At 40.5% G+C, this 25,981-nt stretch overlaps 1 protein-coding gene across 3 annotated transcripts in view; it reads right to left on the reverse strand.

Moving 5' to 3' along the window:
* UGGT1 (UDP-glucose glycoprotein glucosyltransferase 1) overlaps positions 1–24,330 on the reverse strand; it is a 51,635-nt gene extending 27,305 nt beyond the window's left edge. For all 3 annotated transcript variants that reach the window (XM_075099370.1, XM_075099369.1, XM_075099371.1), the window contains exons 1-18: positions 24,228–24,330; positions 21,555–21,687; positions 20,980–21,118; positions 19,152–19,231; positions 18,488–18,618; positions 17,539–17,651; positions 16,226–16,400; positions 14,831–14,927; positions 13,113–13,191; positions 12,803–12,903; positions 11,840–11,939; positions 10,677–10,737; positions 7,511–7,602; positions 6,705–6,855; positions 6,312–6,431; positions 5,115–5,200; positions 4,523–4,658; positions 3,426–3,557 (exon numbers count right to left, since the gene is read on the reverse strand). In XM_075099370.1, the coding sequence (XP_074955471.1) occupies positions 3,426–3,557; positions 4,523–4,658; positions 5,115–5,200; positions 6,312–6,431; positions 6,705–6,855; positions 7,511–7,602; positions 10,677–10,737; positions 11,840–11,939; positions 12,803–12,903; positions 13,113–13,191; positions 14,831–14,927; positions 16,226–16,400; positions 17,539–17,651; positions 18,488–18,618; positions 19,152–19,231; positions 20,980–21,104 (1,779 nt within the window). In that variant the 5' untranslated portion in view covers positions 21,105–21,118; positions 21,555–21,687; positions 24,228–24,330. The remainder of the gene's footprint in view (positions 1–3,425; positions 3,558–4,522; positions 4,659–5,114; positions 5,201–6,311; positions 6,432–6,704; positions 6,856–7,510; positions 7,603–10,676; positions 10,738–11,839; positions 11,940–12,802; positions 12,904–13,112; positions 13,192–14,830; positions 14,928–16,225; positions 16,401–17,538; positions 17,652–18,487; positions 18,619–19,151; positions 19,232–20,979; positions 21,119–21,554; positions 21,688–24,227) is intronic.
* Positions 24,331–25,981: the final 1,651 nt, after the last annotated feature.

Genomic DNA, 25,981 nt, shown 5'->3' on the forward strand with positions numbered 1-25,981 from the left:
AAAAATAACTTAAGGAATTATTTGAGGAAGATTGCTGAATGCATTGCTATAGGAAAGGCATTCTGAATTCATCATCATTACTTCACCTCACACAACATGCAAATACCAACAGAGAAAACCCACACCAATCCCTCCCAGATATTAAGCATCTTGTTTTTCTTATGAACCATTCCATCATCTTGATTTTTTTCAAGCAATTTTAAACTCTACTGAAGTCCGCATACCAGAATGAAAGCGTGACTTGAGTCACAATAAAGTTATCTTGATTCAGGTACTATACATATAGATTTTTAAAAATGAGACAGAGAGTCACAGAGAGTCACAGAGAGTCACAGAGAGTCACAGAGAGTCACAGAGAGTCACAGAGAGTCACAGAGAGTCACAGGTTGGAAGGGACCTCAGGGATCATCTAGTCCAACCTTTCTAGGAAGAGCACAGTCTAGACAAGATGGCCCAGCACCCTGTCCAGACAACTCTTAAAGGTGTCCAACGTGGCCAAGTCAACCACTTCCCTGGGGAGATTATTCCAATGGTTGACTATTCTCAATGTGAAAAATTTCCCTCTCGTGTCCAATTGGAATCTCCCCAAGAGCAACTTGTGTCCATTCCCCCTTGTCCTCTCCATGTGACTCCATGAAAAAGGGAGTCTCCATCTTCTTTGTAGCTACCCCTTAAGTACTGGTACATGGTGATGAGATCCACTCTGAGCCTCCTTTTCTCAAGGCTGAACAAACCCAGCTCTCCCAGCCTATCCTGATATGGCAGGCTTCCCAGTCCTTTGATTGTCTTGGTGGCCCTTCTCTGGACCCCTTCCAGCCTGTCCACATCCTTTTTGTATAGCGGACACCAGAACTGTACACAGTACTCCAGCTGTGGCCTGACAAGCGCTGAGTAAAGCGGGATAATGCCTTCTTTATCTCTGCTGGTGATGCCCTTTTTGATGCAACCCAGCATCCTGTTGGCCTTCTTGGCTGCAGCAGCACACTGTTCACTCATGTTGAGCTTTCTGTCCACCAGGACCCCCAGGTCCCTTTCCACAGAGCTGCTCTCCAGCCAGGTGGATCCCAGTCTGTGCTGCACTCCCAGATTATGTTTTCCCAGGTGCATGACCTTACACTTGTCCTTGTTGACTTCATAAGGTTCTTGCTGGCCCACTCTTCCAGCATCTTCCTGCAGAACAGCTCTCCCTTCTGGAGTGTCTGCTTCCCCATTCAACTTGGTGTCATCCGCAAACTTCATCAGGCTACACTTGATCCTGTTATCCAGATCACTTATAAAAATATTGAATAACATTGGGCCCAATATTGATCCCTGGGGGACTCCACTAGTGACAGGTTGCCACTTGGAAAAGGAGCTATTTTTTCCTTTGGGTGCATCTTTGGGTGCAGCCTGTCAGCCAGTTCCCCACCCACTTCACAGACCACTTGTCTAGGCCATAATGCATCAATTTCTCCAGGAGGAGGCTGTGGGGGACCATATCAAAGGCCTTAGAGAAGTCCAGGTAGACAGTGTCCACCGCCTGCCCCATGTCAACCAGGCAAGTCACTTTGTCAAAGAAGGCCATCAGGTTTGTCAAGCACGATCTTCCTTTAGTGAAGCCATGTTGGCTTTTCCTAATCACGTGCTTCGTTTGACTTGTGATGGCCCCAGGAGGATTCGTTCCATAACTTTCCCAGGGATTGAAGTAAGGCTGATGGGCCTATGGTTACCCAGATCCTCCCTGGAGCCTTTCTTGTAGACAGGGGTAACATTTGCCTTTCTCCCGTCCTCTGGGACATCCCCTGTTCTCCACGACTTCTCAAAGCTTATGGAGAGTGGCCTTGCGATGATGTCAGCCAGCTCTCTCAACACCCTCAGATGGATGGTGTCAGGGCCCATCGATTTGTAGGGGTCAAGCTCCTGTAGCAATTCATATACTAACTCTTCCTTCACTGATGGTGGGTCGGTGTTTGGATCAACCAGCAAATTTGTTCCCAAAGCCTGGGATCCAACAGTGTTGGTAAAGACAGAGGTGAAGAAGCTGTTGAGTACCTCTGCCTTTTCTGCATCATTGGTGATTGACTCTCCTTTTTCTGTTTAACAGTGGGCCTATGTTTTCCTTCTTTTTCTGCTTATGGCTGACAAGCCTGAAGAAACCTTTCTTGTTATTTTTCATGTCTACAGCCAGTTTCAATTCCAGTTGGGCTTTTGCTTTTCTAACTGCATCTCTGCACACTCTGGCAATGCCCTTGTAGTTCTCAGCGGATAATCCTCCACTTCTCCATCTCTGGTATGCTTCCCTTTTGAATTTGAGTAGACCCAGAAGGTCATGGTTGAGCCATGGGGGCCTCTTGCTCCACTTATTTCCCTTTCCTTTGTAGGGGATAAACTGGCTTTGTGCTTCCAATAGAGAGTTCTTGAAGAATTCCCAGCACTCACTAGCTCCTTTGTCTTCCATGGAAGCTTCCCATCAAATCCCTCCCAACTGAGCCCTGAGCAAACTGAAGTTTGCTCTTCTAAAATCCAGAACCCTTGTCTTAGACCTGACCTTCCGCCTGCTCAGCAGGATCCTGAACTCCACAATATTGTGGTCACTGCAGCCAAGGCTATCACTAACAGATATTACAAAGCAGGCTTTCTCGGTTTGTGAATAGCAAGTCTAGCAGCGCCTCCTTCCTGGTTGGCACATCTAACGTTTGTGTCAGGAAACAGTCCTCTATACATTCCAGGAACTTGGTGGATGACATCCAAGCTGCCGTATTGTTCTTCCAGCAGATGTCTGGGTAGTTGAAGTCACCCATCAGGACCAGGTTCTGTTGGCCAGAAGCTTGCTTTAGTGCCCCAAATATCGCTTTGTTGGCTTTGTCATCGTGGTTAGGAGGTCAATAGCAGATGCTCACTGTGAGGTCCTGCTTGGAGACGACCCCTTTGACTTTAACCCAGAGGCATTCGGTAGAGCAGTTGCAATCACCATAGTTGACTTCGATACATTCAAGGTGTTCCTTAATGTGGAGTGCAACTCCTCCACCTCTTCTACCCTGCCTGTCCTTACAAAAGGGCCTGCAACCACCCATTACGATCCCCCAGTCATTTGAGTTGTCCCACCATGTTTCAGTTACTCCTATGATGTCATACCCTTCTGAGTGGGCACGGAGCTCCAGTTCCTCCTGTTTGTTACCTAGACTGCATGCATTTGTATACATACACTTGAGGTGATTACTCTTCTGTTTCACCTCTTGGGAGACAATATAGTCTATTTACATTACATAAAGCTTTGTGCTGAACATAAATATTCATAAAAGTATTACTAAAAGTCACCCAATGTGATAACAAAATAGCTGTCTGGTTAGTAAGAGAATTAGATCAGGAAACTGTACTTAAGTATATTTTCAAAATAGTGTTGAAACAACAAAAGAGAAAAAAAGCTCTATTTAATGAATTCTTACCTTTCTGTTTTGATCATAGGCAGAATCAATTCCCAGAATGCTGTTGACTTCCACGTAAGGATACTGTTTCTCAAGGACACTAACCACATGCTCCACTTTCAGCTGATCTCCTGTTTTTACTTTGTTATATATCTGAAAGGGGGATACAAATACAAATTTATAGCTGCAACAGTAAAGCTTCTGTCCTTACCAAAGTCAAGTCGACCTGCCACCTGTACTCCAGTAATAAGGCATTATTAGACAGACTGCAAAAATATTTATTGCTAATAAATATTTTCATATTTATTAGCTGCAGTAACAGGTCCTAAGCACCTGTAGCTCATATAATTGTACTGCTTTACCTCGTAGTCATTCCATTGACTGGAAGGAGGTAAATATATATTCCTTTAAATAATAGCTTGCCTCTTTAATTAGAAAAGGTATTTGAGGGGAAAAAGTAGTGCTCAGGGGAAAAAAAACTCAAGTAAAGCATATCCAAAGAGCTACCCTTCCCTTCTCAAGATATGTTTAAAAACAATACACCAGACCTCACATTTAAAGTAGGTAACTGCTTACCTCTTGAAGGCACAAGATTTTATTTTGACTTACAAATACATAAAAAAAAAAGAGAATAAAAGTCATCAGTAGTTTAATGTTACAGTATATCCCAGCTTGTAGATTTGTGTGACAATGTCAAACCAGAAGTGAAAATGCATTTACTAGCACCTATATTATCCTTTGATGTGGCAAAAGTATGCAGCAGGAACTGGTCAAAACAGATTATAATATTGAAGGGATACGGCAGTTTAGAATTCATTGAAAGAACAAGCAGAGGCAGGACCAGAAAAATGTGCAAAAGTGTTAAGTGTCACATTTATATCTAGTCTCACTTGCTAAAGTTAGGTCAGAAGCACTTCACAAAGAATCACAGAATCACAGGTTGGAAGGGACCTCAGGGATCAAAGAAACATGTATTGTGCGGTACTAGTATCGGGAGATAATCTGAATACTCACCAAATCAAAGAAAAAATTATTATATTATCTGCATATTAGCACATTAATGTAATCTTACATGAAAAATATTAAAACATTAATTTCCCTTTAAAATTAATACTTACAGACATGACAGTCTGGAAAGCGTAATTATTGTCCATTTCTTGTGCCACATAGTTGTATGCCCTAAGGAGGGCAACACCGGGATCCAGAAGTCCATCAACATCCTCCAAGTCATTAACCACAAAGACTAGTCCTATCCTGCAACCAAACAAATCTCCAGGTCACAAATCTATTATACAAATAAATAATCAACTCTTCATACAACTGTCAGCTGTCATCATCATCACAGACAACGGCTTTTTCTGGAACAGACTGATAAGATTTTGAGCAGAGCAACCAGGAATCAAACTTAGGACATATAAGCTCTTATGGTGAGTCTGTCAGAATCTTGCTTTTCATCTCTCTTTCATTCAAAGCACTTGCTTTTAAGTTTCTTTTCGACTGTTAAAGAAACTGAACTCTTGTTTTGCTAGTAGCAAAGGTTATATTAAAAAGATTTTAAATAAGAAACAGTATTTAGTAAATGCCTTTCCCAACCACCAATATAAGATATCTGACATTTCCACAGTCTCCTAGCAATGAGAATTTTACAGTTGCAAAACTCTCAGAAATAAAACTGATGTAAAAAAATTCCCATTAAAACACAGCAATTACCTCAGTGGGATGTGGTTACTGAAGAACATCTCCGCCACATTCAGTAATTCTGCTGTGGTCTCATGAGCAGGATCTACTATCAGCACCTGCATATAAATTGCAAATGAAAAGTTTCTCTTGCCTTAAAAAGTCAAGATACGGGTTTTTGAGAGAGAGCTTCAGTCACATCTCAGTGCAGAATTATCATCAGTCCTATTTTATACACTGCCAGGGAGATGAGGCCCGCTAAATAAAGACTTCAGAAGAAACTATTAAGTCTATTGTCTAAAACACCCTGTCTAAACCACTCCTTTAACCAGAAGAGACCAGACTCCATGTACTTCATTTTTACCTCAGTATCCCCTAGCATCTAGGCTTCTGCCTCTGCATGTACACAAATCCAACCATTAAGATGTACGTGGGTGATAAGCAGAGCAATACTGTGTTCCTCAGCTCTGGCAAATGCCTAACCCTGTGCAGAGCCAATGCTGCTAAGACATTCTCAGAGCAAGCCCAAACCCAGACAGAACTGGGCCATTCAGAATTAATTCAGGGCCCTTTATTCATGCCACGTATTGCCTTTTCAATTAATAATTTCAGTGTTAGAAGTGCTGAACTCCAGAGGAAAAGATAACACATGAATGCTCCCACAGCTTGAGGTGGTTCAAGTCCCTGTTTGCCACTAATCAGAGGAGTCCTTTTTCCTATGGGGCCACTCTGCCTCAAGAGAAGAGTTACAGTACAGAATTTACAAACTGCTTATGAGATCTACCTTTAAGTAGTTTACCTAAGGACTAAAAGGACACCTGGGATTAAGCTGAGGGCTGACTATCATCTTTTGAAGTCTTGGTGCAAGAATGCTTTCTAACTGAAAAAACTGAGGTGGTCTTAACCCTGTTAAGATAGTAATTAATAAATTTGAGGGATTTCCTTAACCAACTTGAGATGCACCAAATTCTCACTTGTCAGATGATAATTTTTTTCTGTTGATGAAGCAATTTTTGGCATCTGATAGATGCCAGAGAATCATGCTCAGTAATGTCTGAATCTCAGCCATACCCTACTAGTATGTGTAGAACAAAAGCTTTTAGAAAAGCATCCTCTCTGAAGATATTTAAGCAACAGGGAATCCAGCATATACGTAGGTAAATTGCAAAAGCTCATGTCCCTGCTGTTGAAAAAAATGCACATTTCATTTCTAGTCAGATCACTACTTACAAAATTATGGAAGTTTTTTCTAATTTGTCTGATCACGCCTGGAAACGTGGGACGCAGCAGTTCTTGCACGTTGGAAGGCCAGGAATTATACCGACTGTCAACTTCAAGATTGTTGATCCACTAAGAAAAAATAAAGGCATTTAAATGATTGACAGTCCTCCTGCTCAAGTCTGAGACTGTGAAATATTTTAAAAATCAGACACTATTGAGAACTGCATGAATAAAAAGATAAGCTTTTTTAGAAGAGCTAATTATATTTATCATTTTACTTTTCTTCTTTTCTTCACTGCATTTCAGAGCTGACTGTGAGATAAGAACAAAAGTTCACCTGACAGCTTAAGAATGCACTGCCCAATGGCAAATAAGGTATTCCTTACATAAACCCATACGCACTGAAATAGCAGGGCTTCTGATGTCCACAGCGTAGTCAGAATCTGATGGCTGGATGTTCAACTTCAGAACATTGTGCAAGGAAAGACCCTCAATTCCTAAGCTGTGCAGGCCTTCCATAACGTGGGCTTCATTGCGTAGCACATCAATCAAGCTGGAAGGAGAAGAAAAAAATTCTGTTGAATTTTAAAAACACAGCAAATAACTTGCTTTTGTCCTAAGGGTTAACCAATGAAAGGTACAAACAAGTCTGCCATGTCTGCAGATTACTTCTTATTTAGCACCTATTTCTAACTGTCCTAAGAAACATGAGATAACTTAAACCTTTCTAGGAAAAACTACGTTAAATCAAGATAAATAAAGCATGATATACATATGTAATTTCAATTCCACATTATTGAAACAAATCTTGACAAAAATATAGGGTAGTTTTCAGAGGAAAACTTCACAGTGGTTTATCCTTTGAGAATCAGTATACTGCCTTCAGAATAAGATCTCCATCTTGACAGTCTCAGAGACCAAAATCTTGCTAGTCACAGCGCAGATCAAAAGAACAGTACAAAGGTGACTTCCCATTCCAGTATTCAAGGGTATTCCAATATTCACATCAGCTTTTTTGTTAGAAATGCACTTGCATAAGAGAGGGAAACATGATTTTCTTTTTCCAGTACTTAACAATTAAACCTAGTTTAGACATAGACTTTGTGAAGAAAGTTCAAAACTATCTAAATTACTTTATTATCTATGCACAAGCAGGACGCAAGCTCCTAAATAGGATACAATTATTCTGAAAAATAAAACATTCATACCTGAATATGTCCTGAGTGTCTAAATCAATAAGTAGTCCATTGATAAACAGGGCAGAATCTCCTGGTTGTAACCCTAACGTTCCTTTGAAATACTGAAAGAAAGTAGGTGGTCATTAGACAAATGCCCTGCACAGAAAAAAAATTACTAGTTTGATGTGTCAAAATTGTAGATTTTATCTCCCTTATTGCATTACATTACTTCTCAACTACAGTCTTTGCTGACTTTGTGCGCACATCCATACCAGAGGGAAAAACAACTGAAGCCATTTAGTGCACAGATACGTGAACAGGACTTCTGTTTCTTTCTACATGATTCGGTAGTGCACTGGAAAGTCCCTGAGTAGGCTTTTTCAATATACTCAGCTTAAATAATTAGAAATGCTTGCGAGAAGTAATTCAATTTTTAGCTGACAGTCCACTAAGTAGATGGACAAATAGCATCCAGTTACCTGTCTTAGCTTTTAACACAAGGTTTTAGGCAGAACAGACTTAAACTGCTGGATATTGCATGGCACTCACTAGTGGAGCTAACTACTGTGTTTAAGGTACCAGTGAAGTCCTGACCTAGTGGATGTGTCATCAATGAAAAGCAGATGGGCTGCCATTGTAGTCTGATCTCCCCAAAATCGGGAAACACACAAATGGAAAAAGGCTTACCAATATTTTGGAATTTCTTCCAGGTACCTCTAAGCAGCACCCCATTTGAGTGGATACTTGCCCCTGAATTGAGGCACCACCCCAGAGAACAATTTTGAATCAGGAGAGGTGAATAAAACAGTCGTCCTCAAGCAAATTTCCCAACTGTTGCATGAAACATTCTGTTTAGAAACTTAGAGGTATTGGAAGAAAGCAATGTCATTTTTGCCTTGCAGTACCAGTTACAAAACTCTGTTAAGAGGCACGATGAACACTGAAGGAGAAACATAGTATTTGGATATTTAAAAACACTACTATCATGGAGAATGGGAGCAAAGCAAACAGAGGAATGGCAAAGTACCATGTGAAGTACCAAGAACAGGAAAGCGGCATCAGGAAGAATTTATATATTTCATTAACTAAAAAAGCTCCCAGAGAAGAGCTGAGTACATGCAGTGTTAAATTGTATCTTTGTGTGGATAATTACTTAGTAAACTATAACTCAGGAATAGCAGTGAACTTCACTATCAAATAATATCCACACAAACTGCGTCATGCAAAGAATAGCTTTAAGGGGCAGGGTTAGATCTAGCCAGCTCTGGATCTAGTAGCCTAGACATACTTTGAATAAAAATGAATCCACAAAATCATGGATTTACCTGTGGACCAGTCTGATCTAACACATAACAGAAAAGCCACCAGGTAGCTTTAGCTTGCACTTACATTCTATACTTTGTCCCTTCCAGAACCACACCGGACGACAGTGTCAAACCGCATCCCTTCTTTTCTGATTTTATCGCTATTGAACAACAAGGGATTTCTCTTTCAGAACAGGAATCTCAGGGGACTTGTAAGTAGATTTCAGGTAACTTTGCATTTACTACTAGACTAGCCAAATATCATCGATTAGATTTTAAATAGACATAAGTGTGTACTCAACATACTTTTTATTTTTTTCTACTAATACCAAGTGAGACTGAAATGTAGGAATAGATCAGCATAGATCACATAACAAAAGCTGTTGCTTGGCTTTGTTTTTATTACCATCATACACTTCTATTTCGCACTCTATCCAGACTGCACTACCAGGTGCTTTGTAATCCAACAAAGTTCTGTACAAAGCCTGTACAAAATTCCCAAGTGGCTACTGTTTTTTCCAGTACTTTGCTGATGCCAAGTACACAACAGAGCAGTTGAAACGTTTTTCTGCAAACGCCAGAGCCTACTCAGTGACCTCCAGAGGCTCCTCATAACCTCGGGGGTTTTTTATTATTCTGTTCCAAAGCATACATGTAGGCTTCCTTGGACAGCTGTTAAATGTTATTCCTTCACTAGTTTCACTCTCAAAGTACCAACATTGGAACCTTTTCCTCCACAGAGTATGAATCATTCTAAGCCACAGCAGAAGGTTTCAAGCTTATTCCATGACTTCCTCGTAAACACTGATGAATTCAGGTATCTAAACACAATCTCAAATTGGGTAATGAGAATTAAATTTCTTCTGCATCTTTAAACCTGTAAGAAGGTGCTTAATATATTTGCTCTTCAAGCAATAGCTTTCAAACAAGCTACATTTCATCTAGCTCAGACATTTTAAAACAATCTAAAAATGTAACTACATTTTTACTCTAATAACTTCTGCTAAAAAGCACTCACACTTTCAATATCTAGTTGCTTTTGAGAAGTTCAGAATACAATCAAATGCTAGTATCAGTAACTAGAAGTCAGCCTCTTTTTAACTATTACCCAGGACAAGTAGTGCTATGACATTCAGGCTTTACACATCTGCTATACTACTCAAGAACTAGGTCAGAGACTGAAGGAAGGCCACCCGGCAGGCACAGCCCTACAAGAAACATATTAACCATCTCTATACAACTTTAGCTGCTAAGTCATCACTACAAATGTGTAATTCAGAAACTAAGTAAAGACTGATGTGACATAGACATGAAAATTTCTACTGCTTAATTTTTGACACAGTCCTGTCCTGCAGATCAGATTAAGACAGTCTGCATGGAAATCCTAAGAACACCTATGCTGTATGTTTTCTGTAAATATTTTCCCCTGGGGTTAACACCACGGTACTTTCATTGTACTTAATTTTGTAAAGGTAAATAAGTGCAGTTACCAGATTCTGAGTTCAGACACCAAACAGAAGGTCACTTTCATATACATTAACAAGTGATTGCCAAATAACTATCAGAACACTAGACTACTGTCAACAATCATTGTAGGGGCAGCTCTGTGAACAAAACCCCGTATCATCATTCCCCAACACAGTGATCTCAGAAAATTTATTATCTATATTTTCATATTTGAGCAAACAAGCTAAATTATTCCTAATCCATGTTTGAAAATCCACCACTTCTTTACTTCCCAGCTGCACGCTACGACAAAGTTGTGTGTGAAAATACCGAGTCGTTATTTTGAGCAAAACGTAAACTTTTAAATAGAATCATTCTTTCCAAAGCTTGAATTTATATTAAAACGTAACTACAAAAAGCAGTACGTTACTTTCTGGAAACATTACCTTTTGGTTCTCTTCAATTTCTGCTCTGAGTTCCGAAGAAACAACTGTTTTTGTTATGGCTCTACAGAAATAAAAACACGCTGTCAATCATCTTTCTGTTTACCTAATGGATAGATTAGATATCTACTTATCCTACATTTTGTGCCTTATATATAAATATATTTTGTATCCTAGTATAAAGAGGGGCAATCAGAAGCACTTGCACTTTGTGGTACCATTAAACAGTAGGATGCACTATTTTTTCTTATATGTAATTCAACAGAACATAAAAGTGTTAACCACATGCCAGCTCTCACTGTCTAATTTCACATTAACCGTAATAAAAGTGGGCAGCTGCCAGAAAGGTAGAGGTGGAGGCTGGCGGCAGAAAATACGGGGATTTCACTCCTCATTGTGGGTTCTCATTCCTTTCCTCACACCGGATCTAGTGATTGTATCATCACAGAACAGGCAAGTACAGCTTAGTCAGATCTGACAAAAAATGCAATCGGAGTGCAATGCCTACCTTAAGAAGCTATAAATAGTACCATCTTAACATCAGCTAATGGGAAATAAGGCCAGAATTCAGTTTCTCTTTACTCTCAGGTATATCTCCACCTATTCAAAAAGGAGGAGCTCCTATAATACCATCTTCATGACCCATGTGATGGAATTTATCAAAAGAAATATGTCTAGACTGGTTGGGCAGGCCAGATGACCGAATTTCTTGAAATTAATTTGAATATGCTCAAGACAGTCATTGACAAAGTACAAAAACCACTGGAATTGTACATCAGTCTCTGACATGAGACTGATTGGCCCGTTTGGCAAAGTGGATCCCAGAAGAGTGGGATCCAGTGAATAGATAAGCCTTAAAGCTACCAAACAGAAAACCTGCCCAATAAATTCTTGGGGACTTGATGCAAAAGGTTCAGAAGTGTTTCACGTCAAAACAGCACGGATAATTCCATCAAATTTTCCACCAGTCCACATCAACTGCCATCAAGAAAAACACTGTAAGATCCGCTTTGTAACCATAGGCTGAAGAACTTCTCTGCATAAACATGCCCCAGTGTTTGATTCCAGCGAAATGGAGAATTGGACATTAACCCAACCAATGCTGCCTGTCTCAGTTTCTACTCAGAAAAAAGATAGTAAGAAAACTTCCTAGAACTCAAAGTTACCTGGCCTTTGTAGGAAAGTTCTGACTGAGATCTTTCATGACCATCAAAGCATCCACAGGGGGAGCAGTCAAAATGCGAGCAGCAGTTTGAAAACTTAAATCTAGAAGTGGAAAAAAACAGAAGTCAAGAACTCTAAACTGAAAACAAGCCAACGCAGAGTCATCGTAACTTTAGCTTTCAACTTCTTTGCTTATTTGCTACCTATGAAAATTCATTTTTTATCTGCACCTTTAGATATTTTCAGCCTTATTCCTTGTATTCAACTTCTATTTGTTGCTTTGAAGTTAAGTAACCCTTTCAAAATGAACCAGTGTCTACAGGTTGCTTCAATTAGTCCAGATCATCACCTTTTCTTTTGGCTGAGGTGGGAGGATCTGCCCTTCAGAAGGGGACTGGGTACTTGTTTCACAAGCTAGAAATATAAACAGCCATCTGTTGGATGTAAGTATATTCTCCGTGGCTACAACATATGGTCAGTGTTTCCAATTACTCTTTTTTTCAGAGGATGAAAAGCCTTTCCACAGGCCTCTACATATGATTTCCAGGGAAACAGGCCATAGTTGCATACAGATGCTTTTGAAATACAGTATTCCTTTGGTCTTGAGAAATCTCAGGTTTCCACACAAGGAATGTGACCATGGAAAGAAAATTTACGTTTCCTTTGCTTTTCTGCAGTTAGCAGATCATAGAACCGGTCAGTTTAAGAGCAAGTGGCTTACTGTACTTCACAGTATAGAAAGCAAACTTCACGTCAGAAGTCCTGTGCAACAATCTTTCTAAAAGCTATTTCAACAGGACTCTACAAAGGCGCTTTAGGAAATCCAGTATTTGCCAAAGCAAGAATTTGAAGTCAAACACTCTCAACTGTATGCAGCCACTAGCAATCTCATTTGCTTAGAACACAAGGAGATATGTTTACATTGAGTTTTTACAGTACAAACTGGAAGTCTTCATAAAGATTACCTTGTAACTGCCACACTTTCAAAGGTGCCATTTCATTGGTACTTTCCACGAGGTGTTTTCTAAGCTCTTTCAGCTCTTCTGTCAAGTCAGGATACAACTGCCTAAAAGGGTATGAGGGTAAAAAAACTTCTGTGGTTTCCCATAAGCAAGTCTGCTTCTAATTCAAAGAAACTAACATATGAAAAAGTATGCCGCTAACACATACGGATAACTTAAGACATTTTAAAAATAACAACGAAGCAAAACATCAGCATCTGTGCACTAAGTTTTTTGATACGACCAAGACCAAAAACTTAAAACTGAGTTTTACCTTAGTTTTCCAAACAGAAATCCTTGCACTTCATCAATAGGGTCATTTTCATCTATTACTGTAGCATTCACATCTGTGCCTATAAACACACAGAGAAAACGACTATTACCAAGCTACTCAGAAATAGTCCTCACACTCATTTTGCTTAGTTTAACAAAACTACGCTGCAGTAAAAGAAGAAACAAAGGACAAGTTGCAGGTTTACTTTTAAACCTGTATCCAAGAGGCATTACTTTTGTAAATGAACACAGTAACAGCTGAAATAAAACCAAGTCAGATTACTGAGAAGGAAAACTTAAGGTGAGTGGAAATCTCAGAGACCTAGGCATTGCAGAGGAATTCACTAGGACCTAGGAGATTTCAGAACATGCCAGCTTTGTAAAACAAGTGCTAAACTTCAATTGTGAATGCAATCCTGATTTTAGCCCCAAAAAGAAATCTGTGCAAAAGATTCACACAATCTCCTAACTAGCTGGACACAAGCCAGCTCCAATCTACGTGTTTTTGCCTAAGTCTAACTAAAGATCCTGACCTTTTAGGTGAGCGTTGGCCTCTAGACAATCCAAAAGAGCACAGGCATGAATAAAAGACTGCCTGGTCAGAACTTTACCAGAATCAGACAGGAGCTGGATGAAAACCATATACCTCTAACGTGAAGCTTACTATCTATGAGCTATTTGCAGCTTGTAGCAATGAAAGCACAGTTTGTCCATTTTGTAAAACATTTTAGATTCCTGCGTCAATATAGGTATAAAACTTCAAAATTTTACTAATAACAAATCTTCCCCAGAACTTTTTTTTTTTTGGCCACCTGAAGAGACAAAGGCCTCCAATGTCCTATTCTACAAACAATATCAAGGCTTTTGCATGACCTTTTGATGACAAATTAATGGAAGTTCTCACACAGTAATAAAAATCTTATGTTGGACCATCTCCTCTAGTATGTTAGTTTCTCTTAAAATTAAATACTTCTACAAATAAAAACCAAAGGTTTTATGTGTCCGTATTCTAGATGGTGGCAAAATATACTAAGTCAGACTTTAGATCTGTATCTAAAAATCGATAAAATTGCAAAATGCTGAAGAATACAATTCAAAATCTGAGTTCTATTCTCCACAACTGTTATCTCAAACATAGGGATTTTTTTTTTTTTTTACTTAAGTGCAAGATAAAAGCAGGAAATTCTGGGATCTTGTATGTGTGTGTGCATGTAAATAAAAAGTATACATGCACACACAGTGTTGTATAGTTTTGGTCAGTGCATGAGAGTTTGCAAAGCACAGATCTGCGCTCTAAAGAAAGCAGCAAAGGCAAAAAAATCATGCAGAATTCTAAGTTCTGTTTTCCCAAAGAAAACACATTCTGTGCTGAGGATGGATAAGCTAAGGCAAATTAAGGTAAAGGAATTGTTCTACATTTGCAGAGAATCTGGTGATCTGGTAAAAAAATTAGTTGCATTAGTAGTGCCACTACTAATATCTAGTTAAGAGTCACGACTGCATCGTGCTCAGCATTGCACAAATACAGGAGAGCCAAGGCAAAAGTATGTTTCACAAAATAACATAATCCCAAAAGAGAGAGGTAGAGAAGTTATTTCAGAGCGGAAGAAAGAAGAATATCTGCAGTTCAGACAAAGAGTCATTCATACCATAAGAAATATAAAGCTATCTTTGCAAAATTAAAATGTTCACATTAAAATAGTTAAAATAATAATTCACCTTTCACCTGTGTATCATCCTTGGCCTTATACTCTGTACTTTTAATAGCCAGTTCCACACCATAGCCAGAGAGGTAGACTTTTTCATTACTGGGATTCTGTAAGGAAAAGCAAAAATACAATACTGCCACTCTTTGTTTTGATGTACAAATTAAAAGCTGCCGTTTCCCAAAGCTAAGAACTCTCAAGTTGGTACACATTTCAGACATAACTGGTAACACAGAAGTGAGAAACAAATATAGTGAGTGGTTCTGCAGTAATGTACTGTAATGTTTCCTACTGTATTTCAATAAAACTTTCTGAAGTTCAGAGAACAAAGATCTCTCTATGAACCAAAAAAACACTGAAAACCACAAAGCAAAAAGGAACACACAAGAATGTTTTCAGGATTCAGCATGTAAGCCAAGTAGAGCAGGACAGACTCATGTCATCAAATCACATAGGGGAAGGAAAGGAACTTCAACTGTGACATTTAAAAATTAAACATTCACTGAAGAGTTACAACAGAGAATTAAAAAAATGGATAAATCAATGACTCAAGGGAGACATAATTAGTTCTGACTTTAATGGGAAACAAACATGATCACTTGTTAAAAGTATAGAGGAGTCACACAACTGTATCAAGATCTATTGTGTAATACACTTAATTTTGAATGCAAATATTCCTCCCAACACTGATAAATTAGTTTTCAAAAGGAAAGTGGCATATGGAATGCATGACATTATTTTATTAAAAGTGCAAACGTTGATAGAAGTGAACTAGCCAATGCTTTCTTTCCATCCAAGTCTGGCTACTACTTGCTGCACTGCAGGTTTTAGCAATATTAAGCAATATTCAGGAAAAAGTCAACCTAATTCTCTCAGAGCTTTTGAAATGTAGACTTAAACACTAATCCAGCAGCTATGGGCAATTTAGGGGAGGGAGATGGAATCCAGGATAAATTACACTAGGACTGGTAGGTGGTTCTGTAATAAGATTGCTACAGAAGCAATGCCTTTCTTTCGAAAATGGTACCTTAAAGTTAATTCCTGCTCTTCATATCAAATAACTAAGTGGCCTGGCTGTGGAAAGATCTATTATCTCCTATAATCTAACAGAGATGGAGCAACATTTCTTTAGAATAAACTCTGTAATTTATCTAGAGTTTAACTCTGCATTTGAAAAATCAAACTCTCCTCTTGTTTAAACAATTGTGAGACTCTAAATATTCTGAATTCCTCAGCTACACGCAGTAAAAAATAAACTTTGAGTGTTCCAAATAAACATCAAACAGCAACACATTATGCAAAAGTCAGTGTAAAGGGAACAAATTTAGGCCATTTTTCTTTACTGAAACCCAGGCCAGTTACTCTTTCCATGTCTTATACCTTTGTCATAATGCACAAATGTACTTACAGCAATATAGTGTCTGAGGACATAGGTGATTTCTCCTGCCTCGGCCTTTGAAACAAGCCACTTATGGTATCTGTAGAACTCTTCTGAGCCAATCTCTGCATAAAGTATGACGACAGGACTTTCGGGGTTTGACACTGGGTATTTGTGGTCCCCTTTGAACAAAAACGGCTTTGGCCTAAGAGTAAACACTGAAGATTATGACACTGTGATTCATAGCATTTCCTCACTCTATGCAAGATGCAAAATTTCTTTTTCTCACATTTAATCACTGTTCCTGTCTTCACTGAAGACATATGTCAAGCTATTCTTACATGAATTATCAAAGTTGGCAGCACTTGATGCATGTTGATAAAGCTTTGTTAAAAATGGACATATGAAAATGTAATGGCTAGGTGCTATTTGAAGTCTAAGATAATCCTTATTTTAAAAGTTAACCATTTCCCTTAAATTTTCCATTACCTTCCCCACCCGATAGTGATTCATAAATTCTGCAAAAAAAAAAAAAAAAAGGCTAACAGAGCACATGTTCCAATACCTCACATTCAAGGGAACCTTGTCCCTGGCTTAGCACACAAACAAGATACTGAAGACTATTTTCAACTTCTGTTTTTAAATTTTGTCTGTGATACAGTGAAGTATTTAAACTATTCCCAGTGAGTCAGAAGAATAGCATGTGAGCTACGGATGCCATACATCTGCACATTGATGAAAAAACCCTTTATGCCTAAAAAACCCAAAACTATGAAGATTACTACACAGAAAAACTGAAATTTAAGGGCTTTTTTTTAAGATATATTATATTTTATAGTTTTGTTACTAAAAGTTACAATCAAGTTCTGTTCTTGTAAAGAAATCTGAATTTGAAATATATTATGTAGTAATAGTTTTCTTTGTTAACGCTGAGAAAATTATATAGGGAAAAAACTCTACGCATGCTTCAAGCCATGATTTCTTTTATATTACCTATCATTTTCGTATGCAGCCCAGATCTTTCTGTTCTTCCTACAAACTAAAGGTGTTAAATATTCCTCACAATTCCTACTGTCCTTCAACAAATTGTTTCAAACTTTCCCTGTGCACTTTCAAAGCATTTCTCCTCCTCACAGAATTATCAAAGAGTGAGAGATAAGAAAACTATCATGCCAGTCTGGATTAATAAAAAAGAGACTGCCACTTCTGTGCAAGCAATGGACAGTATAAATCAATACTGAAGAATGTACAAACCAGTGGTTCATTACAATCTCTTTAGAGCAATAAGTCTAACTAGCTTAAATTTTAAGAGCTAATCCAATGATAGGAAATTAAGCAAATACCTTTCTGAAGCTGCCTGTAAAAGGTTTCCGAGAGAGTCAAATTCACACGTCTTCTCCCCATGCACAGCAAAAAACAGGGTGCAGCCCTTTGGTGGAGGTTCATCTGCTGCTATCTGCATTAAAATATTTGCAATAGAGTGGGTTGAATATTTGCCCTTAGAACAAGTGAAAATGGTAACAGCATAGCTCTGTCTTCAATTTCCTAAAGTCTAAACCAGTACTTCTTCCCTGTTTATTACATCATTTAAATGCAAGGTAAAAATTGCAAAATTGAGAGTTAAGTCTTAACTTATTACAAATATTTTTCCAGTCTATTACTATTAACTATAATATTAGTTCCAGGTACATAAAATGAGGCTTGCAATTGTAGCGTTTTTTGCATCACACATCAGAAACCTCTATGTTTGTTAAATATCAAATGTTAAAATTATTCCAGATGAAAAAGGAAGATGTATTCTGATATTACTTAAAGCACATTATAATGTGAGACAATGTGCAATGAACTGTATGATACCCCAAGTTTGAAAAAGAACAGAGAGTACAGCAAACTTCCATTTATGGTTTCTAATCATTAGAGCTACATATTCATGGATTACTATCTTCAAGTAAGTACAACTGACTAATGGGAACAGCAGCAGCAGCATCACAAGTACCAATCGAGCCATAGGGTTTTCCCTCATAAAAATCTTCACACATTTATTAGTGCAGCAGACATCAAAGATATGCAGACATGTGGAAATCCCAATTCTTTAGGCTACTCTAGACAGCTGGACTCAAGTTTGGCACTCAGTGAAGTTCATATACACATATGCTTTTCAGCTCAGATGTATGGGGCACTTAATCAGTTCGGGATTTTTTATACTCTCAAAGATCTCCTTACACAGCTCACTCCTCCTTCCTGGGTCTTGGGTAACACTCTACAAATCATTTGAGGATTTCCCATACTAACCTGTTGAAAAGCTTGAACTGTTGCAGAATAAGAACGTAAAGACAAGGAAAATTTCAACAAATTCTGCTGCAACGGTGACAGACTCTGGCAAGCTACTTTCAGCATCTCATGGTAGGAAGAATAATCACTACCTGTGAAGTGAAAGTACAAGCAGTTATCTTTCCATACCATATTCTCATTGAAGAGGGGCTTTTCCTCTTAATTGTGGTTTATATTAACAGAAGCCACAACATTAACTGTAAATATGCACGACCCTTTGTCCTCAATTTTCATTACCGCCATTTCTACAGACTGAACTTCAATAGAGATCCATGAGAGTACACATATACATTCCTGAGGATGCAAACATAGGCCTGGGGAGGAAGGAAACAGTTAAAAGCTCCCGTTTAATTTCAGTTGAGAAATACAGACATAGATAAAAAGCATTTATAATATTTTTGTGCTTCATGTTGAAACAGAAACTGGCAAGTCAAACACATTTCAGGCTTGTCCACGACACCCTTTGTCAAACAGACATCCAAAAGCCTTGAGCACTTTGCAGTAAAAAACATTACTGAAATCAGTCCTCATTGCATTCGTACAATACCAACACAACAGAAGACAAAACATTTTTCGTGTATTTTTCAACCATGTCATCACCCAGAAAAAGATTATGAAAACTTACCATGTTCATATGTCTTAATATTTTGACTGGCTTCAACAAAATTCCAGAATTTTTCTTGACCTTCTTCTGATAAAAATTCACTGAGTAAGAAGAGAAGAGTTAGCTAGAACTATGGATTTTCTCTCCAGTTATAATTCTAGTACTTTGTAAAGTTGTACAGAGAGTTAGCTTCTACCATATGTTTACCTACACACCAGGAAAGTCAAAAAAACAAACCAACCCAAACAAGTAATAGTTGCAGGCCAGGACAAATGCATAGTACATGAAAAGAATATTGTAAAGCACCTATGAATCTCTCAAAGACCACTGACAGACAGCAGCGTACATGCTGGGAACTCTCCTCCCTAACGCGTTTCTTTGCTAGCTACCTTATGAGAAAATTTTGTTTACTTTGCTGTAACAAACTGTAGTTTGTTGGAACAACTAGCTTTGGTGAGTTTTGTTTGTTTGTTTTTAGGTGAGCAAAAGGAGAAGTCACTGCTTCAAATCATGATGTTGTAATTCATATATTAAGCATATGATCAGGTAGGTATACAATGTTAGATAGTAAAATAATTCAATAAACATTCCTTACAACAATTATTTTATCATGTCTAAACTTGTAACTTGCTTCACACGCCAAAGGACACTACAACACAATATTTGGAGCCTACTATCTGCCACAATAGCTTGTGTGCTCATTTCAACCTGTTCTGACCTAAGGCGACAATTACTTCTTTGACAATTGGGTAATGAATTGCAGTGCTGGGCTAAGTAAATTGAACCACAGGAATGATTTTATGCTGCAGTGCTGTATCATTCTGCAGTTCACCCCAGATGAACAATCCTACTTACCCAAAGTCTTTGAGTATAATGGTTAGGTTATACATCAAGCCTTTGGCACATTAGCTGGGGAGCTTTTCCCCAGCAAATGCCTTGCATCATCAGAGTATTTAAATCCTGGCATTAACACCTGAGCTTTGTGTTTTACTGCTTAAGGATTTTTTCAGTCTTCAAACTTCAGCTTCTGTAGAAAAGGCTACAGAAGAGTAAATTCACCCAGGACACACCCATCCTACCACCCAAAGCCATGCCCATCTGAATAAAACCCATCAATGCTCAACTATTTTCATGTGAACCAGTCTGCAATAGCAGAGGCAGAATTCTGTATGTGGAAACACCTTTAAGTGATACAAAATTAAACACACACATGCTCACACAAAAATCTAGAAGTCGTATTTTGCATAGACATCTCTAAATTAGAATACCACAAAATGAAATGATGGGGACTTCTAAAGTTCTATGTAGACTGGCAGTGAAAAGACAGTATTTTGCCTTTCTTTTCTTTTTTTTTTCCTTAAAGGTGCTATTTAAAAAGAAAAAAGAAAAGTCTTCAATACCATAGAATAAATTTCCCCAGGCTGACACAGCTCCTACAAAGGAGTTGACTTCAGATAATCAACGCACAACTGACATGAACAAAGTTAAACTCAAGCTTTACTGAGTTGAACATAACACAAGCAACAGATATGTATCAAAGCCTACAGTCATCACTGAAGTCAAAAATCTTTTACTATGGAATCTTACAAGCCACACTAAACTTTATAGGCAAAAAATACCTTCTATATGCAAAATGAAATAATTTATCATGCAAAAAACTACTACTATCTCCTTTAAAAAATTTCATCCCACAGGCAGGAACGATCGTGTTCAATTAAGTGTTATTACTGCCATTGAATTAGTAATGACCAGAACCCAAAGCACCATAAAACAAATGAAAACGAGAACACGTTACTTTACCCTCTAAGCATATTCTGATTTGTCAACAGAAAAATCACCATGCGCTTACCTTGTTTCAAGTAATAAAGGAGTTGAAGCCCACTTTGTAGTTAGAGATGTTGTCACAGCCTTAGAATCTCCTTTCACAAGTGAAGAGCTGAACCAGATTCCAAGAACTGCAATAAGTATTCCCATTTTATAGAAGCAGCCTAAAAAAGATTAAGGAAAAAAAAGTTAGTTTTGCATTGTGTCTTTTCATCAATAAAGAATCTCACCTATCCATACATATTAAGGCATATTTTAAGATTCAGTGGCCCATTTAACGCAATATGTAAGTGAGAGAATCATAGTCTCACCTGGGCTTACAAAATCAAAAATACTATGAAAACATGAAAAGAGACAAGGATTTTAAGATCTGACTCCTGAGCTGCAACAAAACCTAAATCAATTCCAGCGTCCTTTATGTTTATGCTTTCAAATAAATTTGATTCTGTTCTGGGGCACCCACATCATACACCACTTGCTTTAAGAAGAGGTATTAAACCCACATATTTCAAATTAGGTGGAAAACCAACCCACTGTTCATTTTATGGGAGGTACAGTTGCATTTTGTATTTGCACATGCTCATCAACTGGTGTACTAACCAATGTTGGACGAGCCAGGCAAGGTGAAGGTTCCCTAGTCAGCCCTTCAGGTTCTGCTGTGTACAGCGGACTTCTCTGGGGAATGAAGAAACAAGCATTTCCTGGATGCACTATGTCCCACCAACTTCAGAAGCTGAAAAGTGAACAAAATAATGAAGGTAGACTCAAATCACAGAATCACAGGTTGGAAGGGACCTCAGGGATCATCCAGTCCAACCTTTCTAGGAAGAGCACAGTCTAGACAAGATGGCCCAGCACCCTGTCCAGACAACTCTTGAAGGTGTCCAACGTGGCCGAGTCAACCACTGCCCTGGGGAGATTATTCCAATGGTGACTGTCCTCAATGTGAAAAATTTCCCTCTCGTGTCCAATTGGAATCTCCCCAAGAGCAACTTGTGTCCATTCCCCCTTGTCCTCTCCATGTGACTCCATGAAAAAGGGAGTCTCCATCTTCTTTGTAGCTTCCCCTTAAGTACTGGTACATGGTGATGAGATCCACTCTGAGCCTCCTTTTCTCAAGGCTGAACAAACCCAGCTCTCCCAGCCTATCCTGATATGGCAGGCTTCCCAGTCCTTTAATTGTCTTGGTGGCCCTTCTCTGGACCCCTTCCAGCCTGTCCACATCCTTTTTGTATAGCGGACACCAGAACTGTACACAGTACTCCAGCTGTGGCCTGACAAGCGCTGAGTAAAGCGGGATAATGATACAACTCACTGTGGGAAATGAGCTGGGAAGGAAAAAAACCCCAAACCTTTCTTTATTGTCCTTCATGTGTACTTTCATGCCTATATATTCTCTGATCTATTTACCATAACATGCGTGGAACTTCCTTGCCCACAACTCTGAAGCTTATGGAAGACTTGAATACACCAGTGAACTCTCCATTAGTCTCCAAAAGTCCAAGCTTTTTTTCCCCATCTCCGACTGAAGTACAATATATACCCGGGCATTCTCTCACTTCTTAATATTTTTCTGGATAACTCATAGTCTTTGTATATCTATAGCTATAGCTCTACCTATATATATATATCTCTACATATATCCAAAACAACCTCATGCTACTCCCGTTAAAAATTTACTGTACTCCAGCCGAAAGTTCACCAACCATCACTCACATATTTCTCTTTCTATATCTCAACATCCTTTCTTTTGGAATAAAACCAGAAACGCCCTGCTATAACATATAAAGAGCAACTTGCTCAACTGCACACTATGTTTGTTTAATGCTGCACCTGGGAAGTGGACAGATGGCATCCCATGGCATGGAACAGTTACAACTACCACTGACTGTGCGCAGAGGAGGAAGCTTGGTCAATATTTGTGGAGTGAAACCTTCCTCCAAGTGCAACAAAAACCCAAGGGTTGCAGTTCCTCCCAGAAATCGGGTCCTTCTGATTCACCACAAATCATACACAGTAGTGTGGAGCATGTCAATGAATATACCGTACTGCATTCTTACAATTAAAACTCCCATGCTATTCTCTCATGCCTGTTTTCCCATTCTGTGAAAGACTGTAATAAAAGCTTTTTTCTATAAAAAATACAGGGGGGGGGAAGGGCACATCTGCCACCTGACACCAGTTTAGCCAACTGAAAACGTGCAGATTAGAAATACCTACACTCCCTGAATAATAACATTCATAAAAAGCCAGTATCTCAAAGAAAAATAAAAATATGCAATGGAGAACAGGAGAGGTAAGAAGCACAGGAATGAACACAAATGACATGAGGAGAGCCACGCGTGCTCTGTGCGAGGTAACACGGCAAAAAACAGCCTGAATTATGACACTGTAAAGTTCATTTTTCAAGCCTCATTTGTTTTGTGAATATTTTTCGTCCAGTTACTCAGCTTAAAATACAGTTGACTTTTGGGAACTTGCACATCCAGCCTTATAGAAAGGACTAAGTGACGCCAAAGGCACACGCCCTGACAGACTGCGCGAGCACTGACCTCTGCCACGCGCTGCCAAGTCCGCCCGCAGCAAGCCGGCGAAACGCTCCGCTTCAGGGAAGGGCAAAAGCGAAGAGACCTACTGCTTGGGCAAAGGTGCCAACCCCCAGCGTCAAGGCCGCAGCGCTCAAGTCAGGTGCCCGAGCCGCGCATCGCGAACAGCAAAGACGACTGATACCGACTGGGTGGCTCCTGCGAGCGCGTCCTAAACCGCGGCTATCGCGCTGCCGTGCTGCGGATACTGAAACTAAAACATGGCGGGTGGGTGACCGATCGGTCCTGGAACGCAGCCTTCAAGGGCTATGACTGGAAATAACTTCTTGTAGCTGCCAGCCAGCACCCGGCGCTCACACAGAGACCTCGCCGCCGCATCGCGCTCCCGCCGCGGGGCGCGCCAGCTGGACAGCGGTGCCGCGGGCGGTGCCCCTGACGCAAAACCACCCAAAAATTAAAGGAAAACAGGAGGGACGCCCGCCCGGCCGCCGACGGGCAGGCCCCAGCGGGTCGCAGAGTCCGCCCCGGGGCCCCGCCCCGCTCCTCTCCGCCGGGCCGCGGCGCAGCGCTGCCCGCCCCGCCGTTACTGCCCGCGGGGCCGCCGAGCTCCTCCATCCGGCACCGAGGGAGCAGCCCCGGCACCCCGCGCCCCGTCGACAGCTCCCTCGCGCCCCCTCCCCACCGGGTCGCCGTGGTAACCGCACCTCCACCCGCCCGCCACGCTCACCTCAGCCCGCCGCCGCTCCCGCCGCTTCCGGGCACTGCACTTCCGCCGCTTCCGGGCTAGAGGGGCCGCGCCGCCATAGAGTTAGAGCGGGGCAGGGCCAGAGTGTCGTCCTGCCGCCATCTTGCCGGGGGTGTTGGTGGGCGGTGGGCCCGCCTTCAGCTCCCGCCGCTTGGCGCCCTGTGGGCCGGCAGCGTGGCAGCACCGGTAGGGCGACAGGCTCCGGATAGCCCCGTCCCTAGGGGAATCTCGCTCCTTTCAGCAGCGTTTCGACAGGGCTCTCCTTCATCCCACAGCCCAGCGGGTACCGGCACACTGTCACCCGCCTCCCGGCCGGGTCGCGGCTTTAAGCGTGAGAACAGACCCGTGTCGGGTGCCCACCGACCTGTTCAGGCCACGACTATGTCCCTACCAGAGCCACGGGGCATTTAGGCGGGAGCGTAAGTCAGGACAGGCGGGGAGCGATGGTTTTTCCAGAACATTTGTGCAGGCTCGGTTTGAGCAGTAGATCACTCCAGAGGTGAAGGTGGAACCAACGTTGTTTCTTGCATTAACTTGCCTAGTCGGCAGCCCACGCTGTCAGAAGGAGTCCCACAACCTGATCTCACCGAGCAAAGAACAGCTTCTTTCACTTGCTTGTTTGTTTACCAAATATAAAGGGAAGTGAAAGCAGCGTATGGCAGATACAAAACAGTTGTTCTTTATTAATCTTCTCTACACCATTTATGATCTTGCAGCTTGCGCTCAGAACTCCCTCTGAACTGTCCCTGTTGCAGCCTGAAGATGCCAACTCCGTGTACCCGTTCTTCACGTGCTCCGTGCCTGATTACCCTTGCCGCATCCTCTGATCATTTTGTAGCATTAGCATGATTTCTCTGAGCCACCAGGATGGGAGAGAACCGCACATCTCATTCAAGAGGTGTTGGGACCAAATAAAGCTGGGAGTCAGGTGAGGCAAAGTGACAAGAGTGAGGGTGGTGTCACTAGAGCCGAGCGACAGGACAAGTCTCAGGTCCTGACTGACAGCCAGCCTGAAGAATGGTGTCCCTCCGAAGTGAACCCAACCACTGCCCATGCCCAAAGCTTCCTCAACAGCTGTTTGCAGGGTTGTTCACATCAACCTGAAGGGTGTGCAAGGCAAAATTAGGGATTACTGAAATGTGGTTCTATAATTACAAGGTTTTCTTTCTGGTTTGATTTTAAAATATTACTAAAACTTTGAAAAGGGTAGTTGCTTAGCTGACTTCATCTCTGAGTCTCAAGGCATAAGGACCTAAATAAGAACAATGTCATGGAAAATAGTGGTATTCCGAGGTCCGTGTCATCAAACACAAGGCAGCCCTGGGCTGGCGGCGTCTCAGGGTTGCAACGTGCGTTGTCACCAAGGTTTATTTTTTACAAAAAATTGTTTTATTTTGTCACCTCTGTCCCAGTCAGCGAATATTGATACCAGAGACAACAGGGCTGTTGGAGCCAGGTATTTATTGATGCAATCTGTTTATTTTCCCTCTTTTCCCTGCACACAGGAGGTGCACACCAGCAACACTTTATCTCCCACAGGGCCAGCAGTTACAATCTGCTCTGCTTTTTCAGCCTCGTGCTCTGTGAAGCTCTTCCTGACTTGAGGGTGCTTCTTTGCATATTTAGATTTAGAAAGAAGTGAGAAGCAAACCTCTCACCGGGACATATCAGCAGAATTCTTTCCATACCTGTAGCTATTGTACCTCGGTGCTCGTGGCACACAATACCCCATGCAG

Source organism: Phalacrocorax aristotelis, chromosome 7 (assembly GCF_949628215.1).
Source record: "Phalacrocorax aristotelis chromosome 7, bGulAri2.1, whole genome shotgun sequence".
NCBI lineage: Eukaryota > Metazoa > Chordata > Aves > Suliformes > Phalacrocoracidae > Phalacrocorax > Phalacrocorax aristotelis.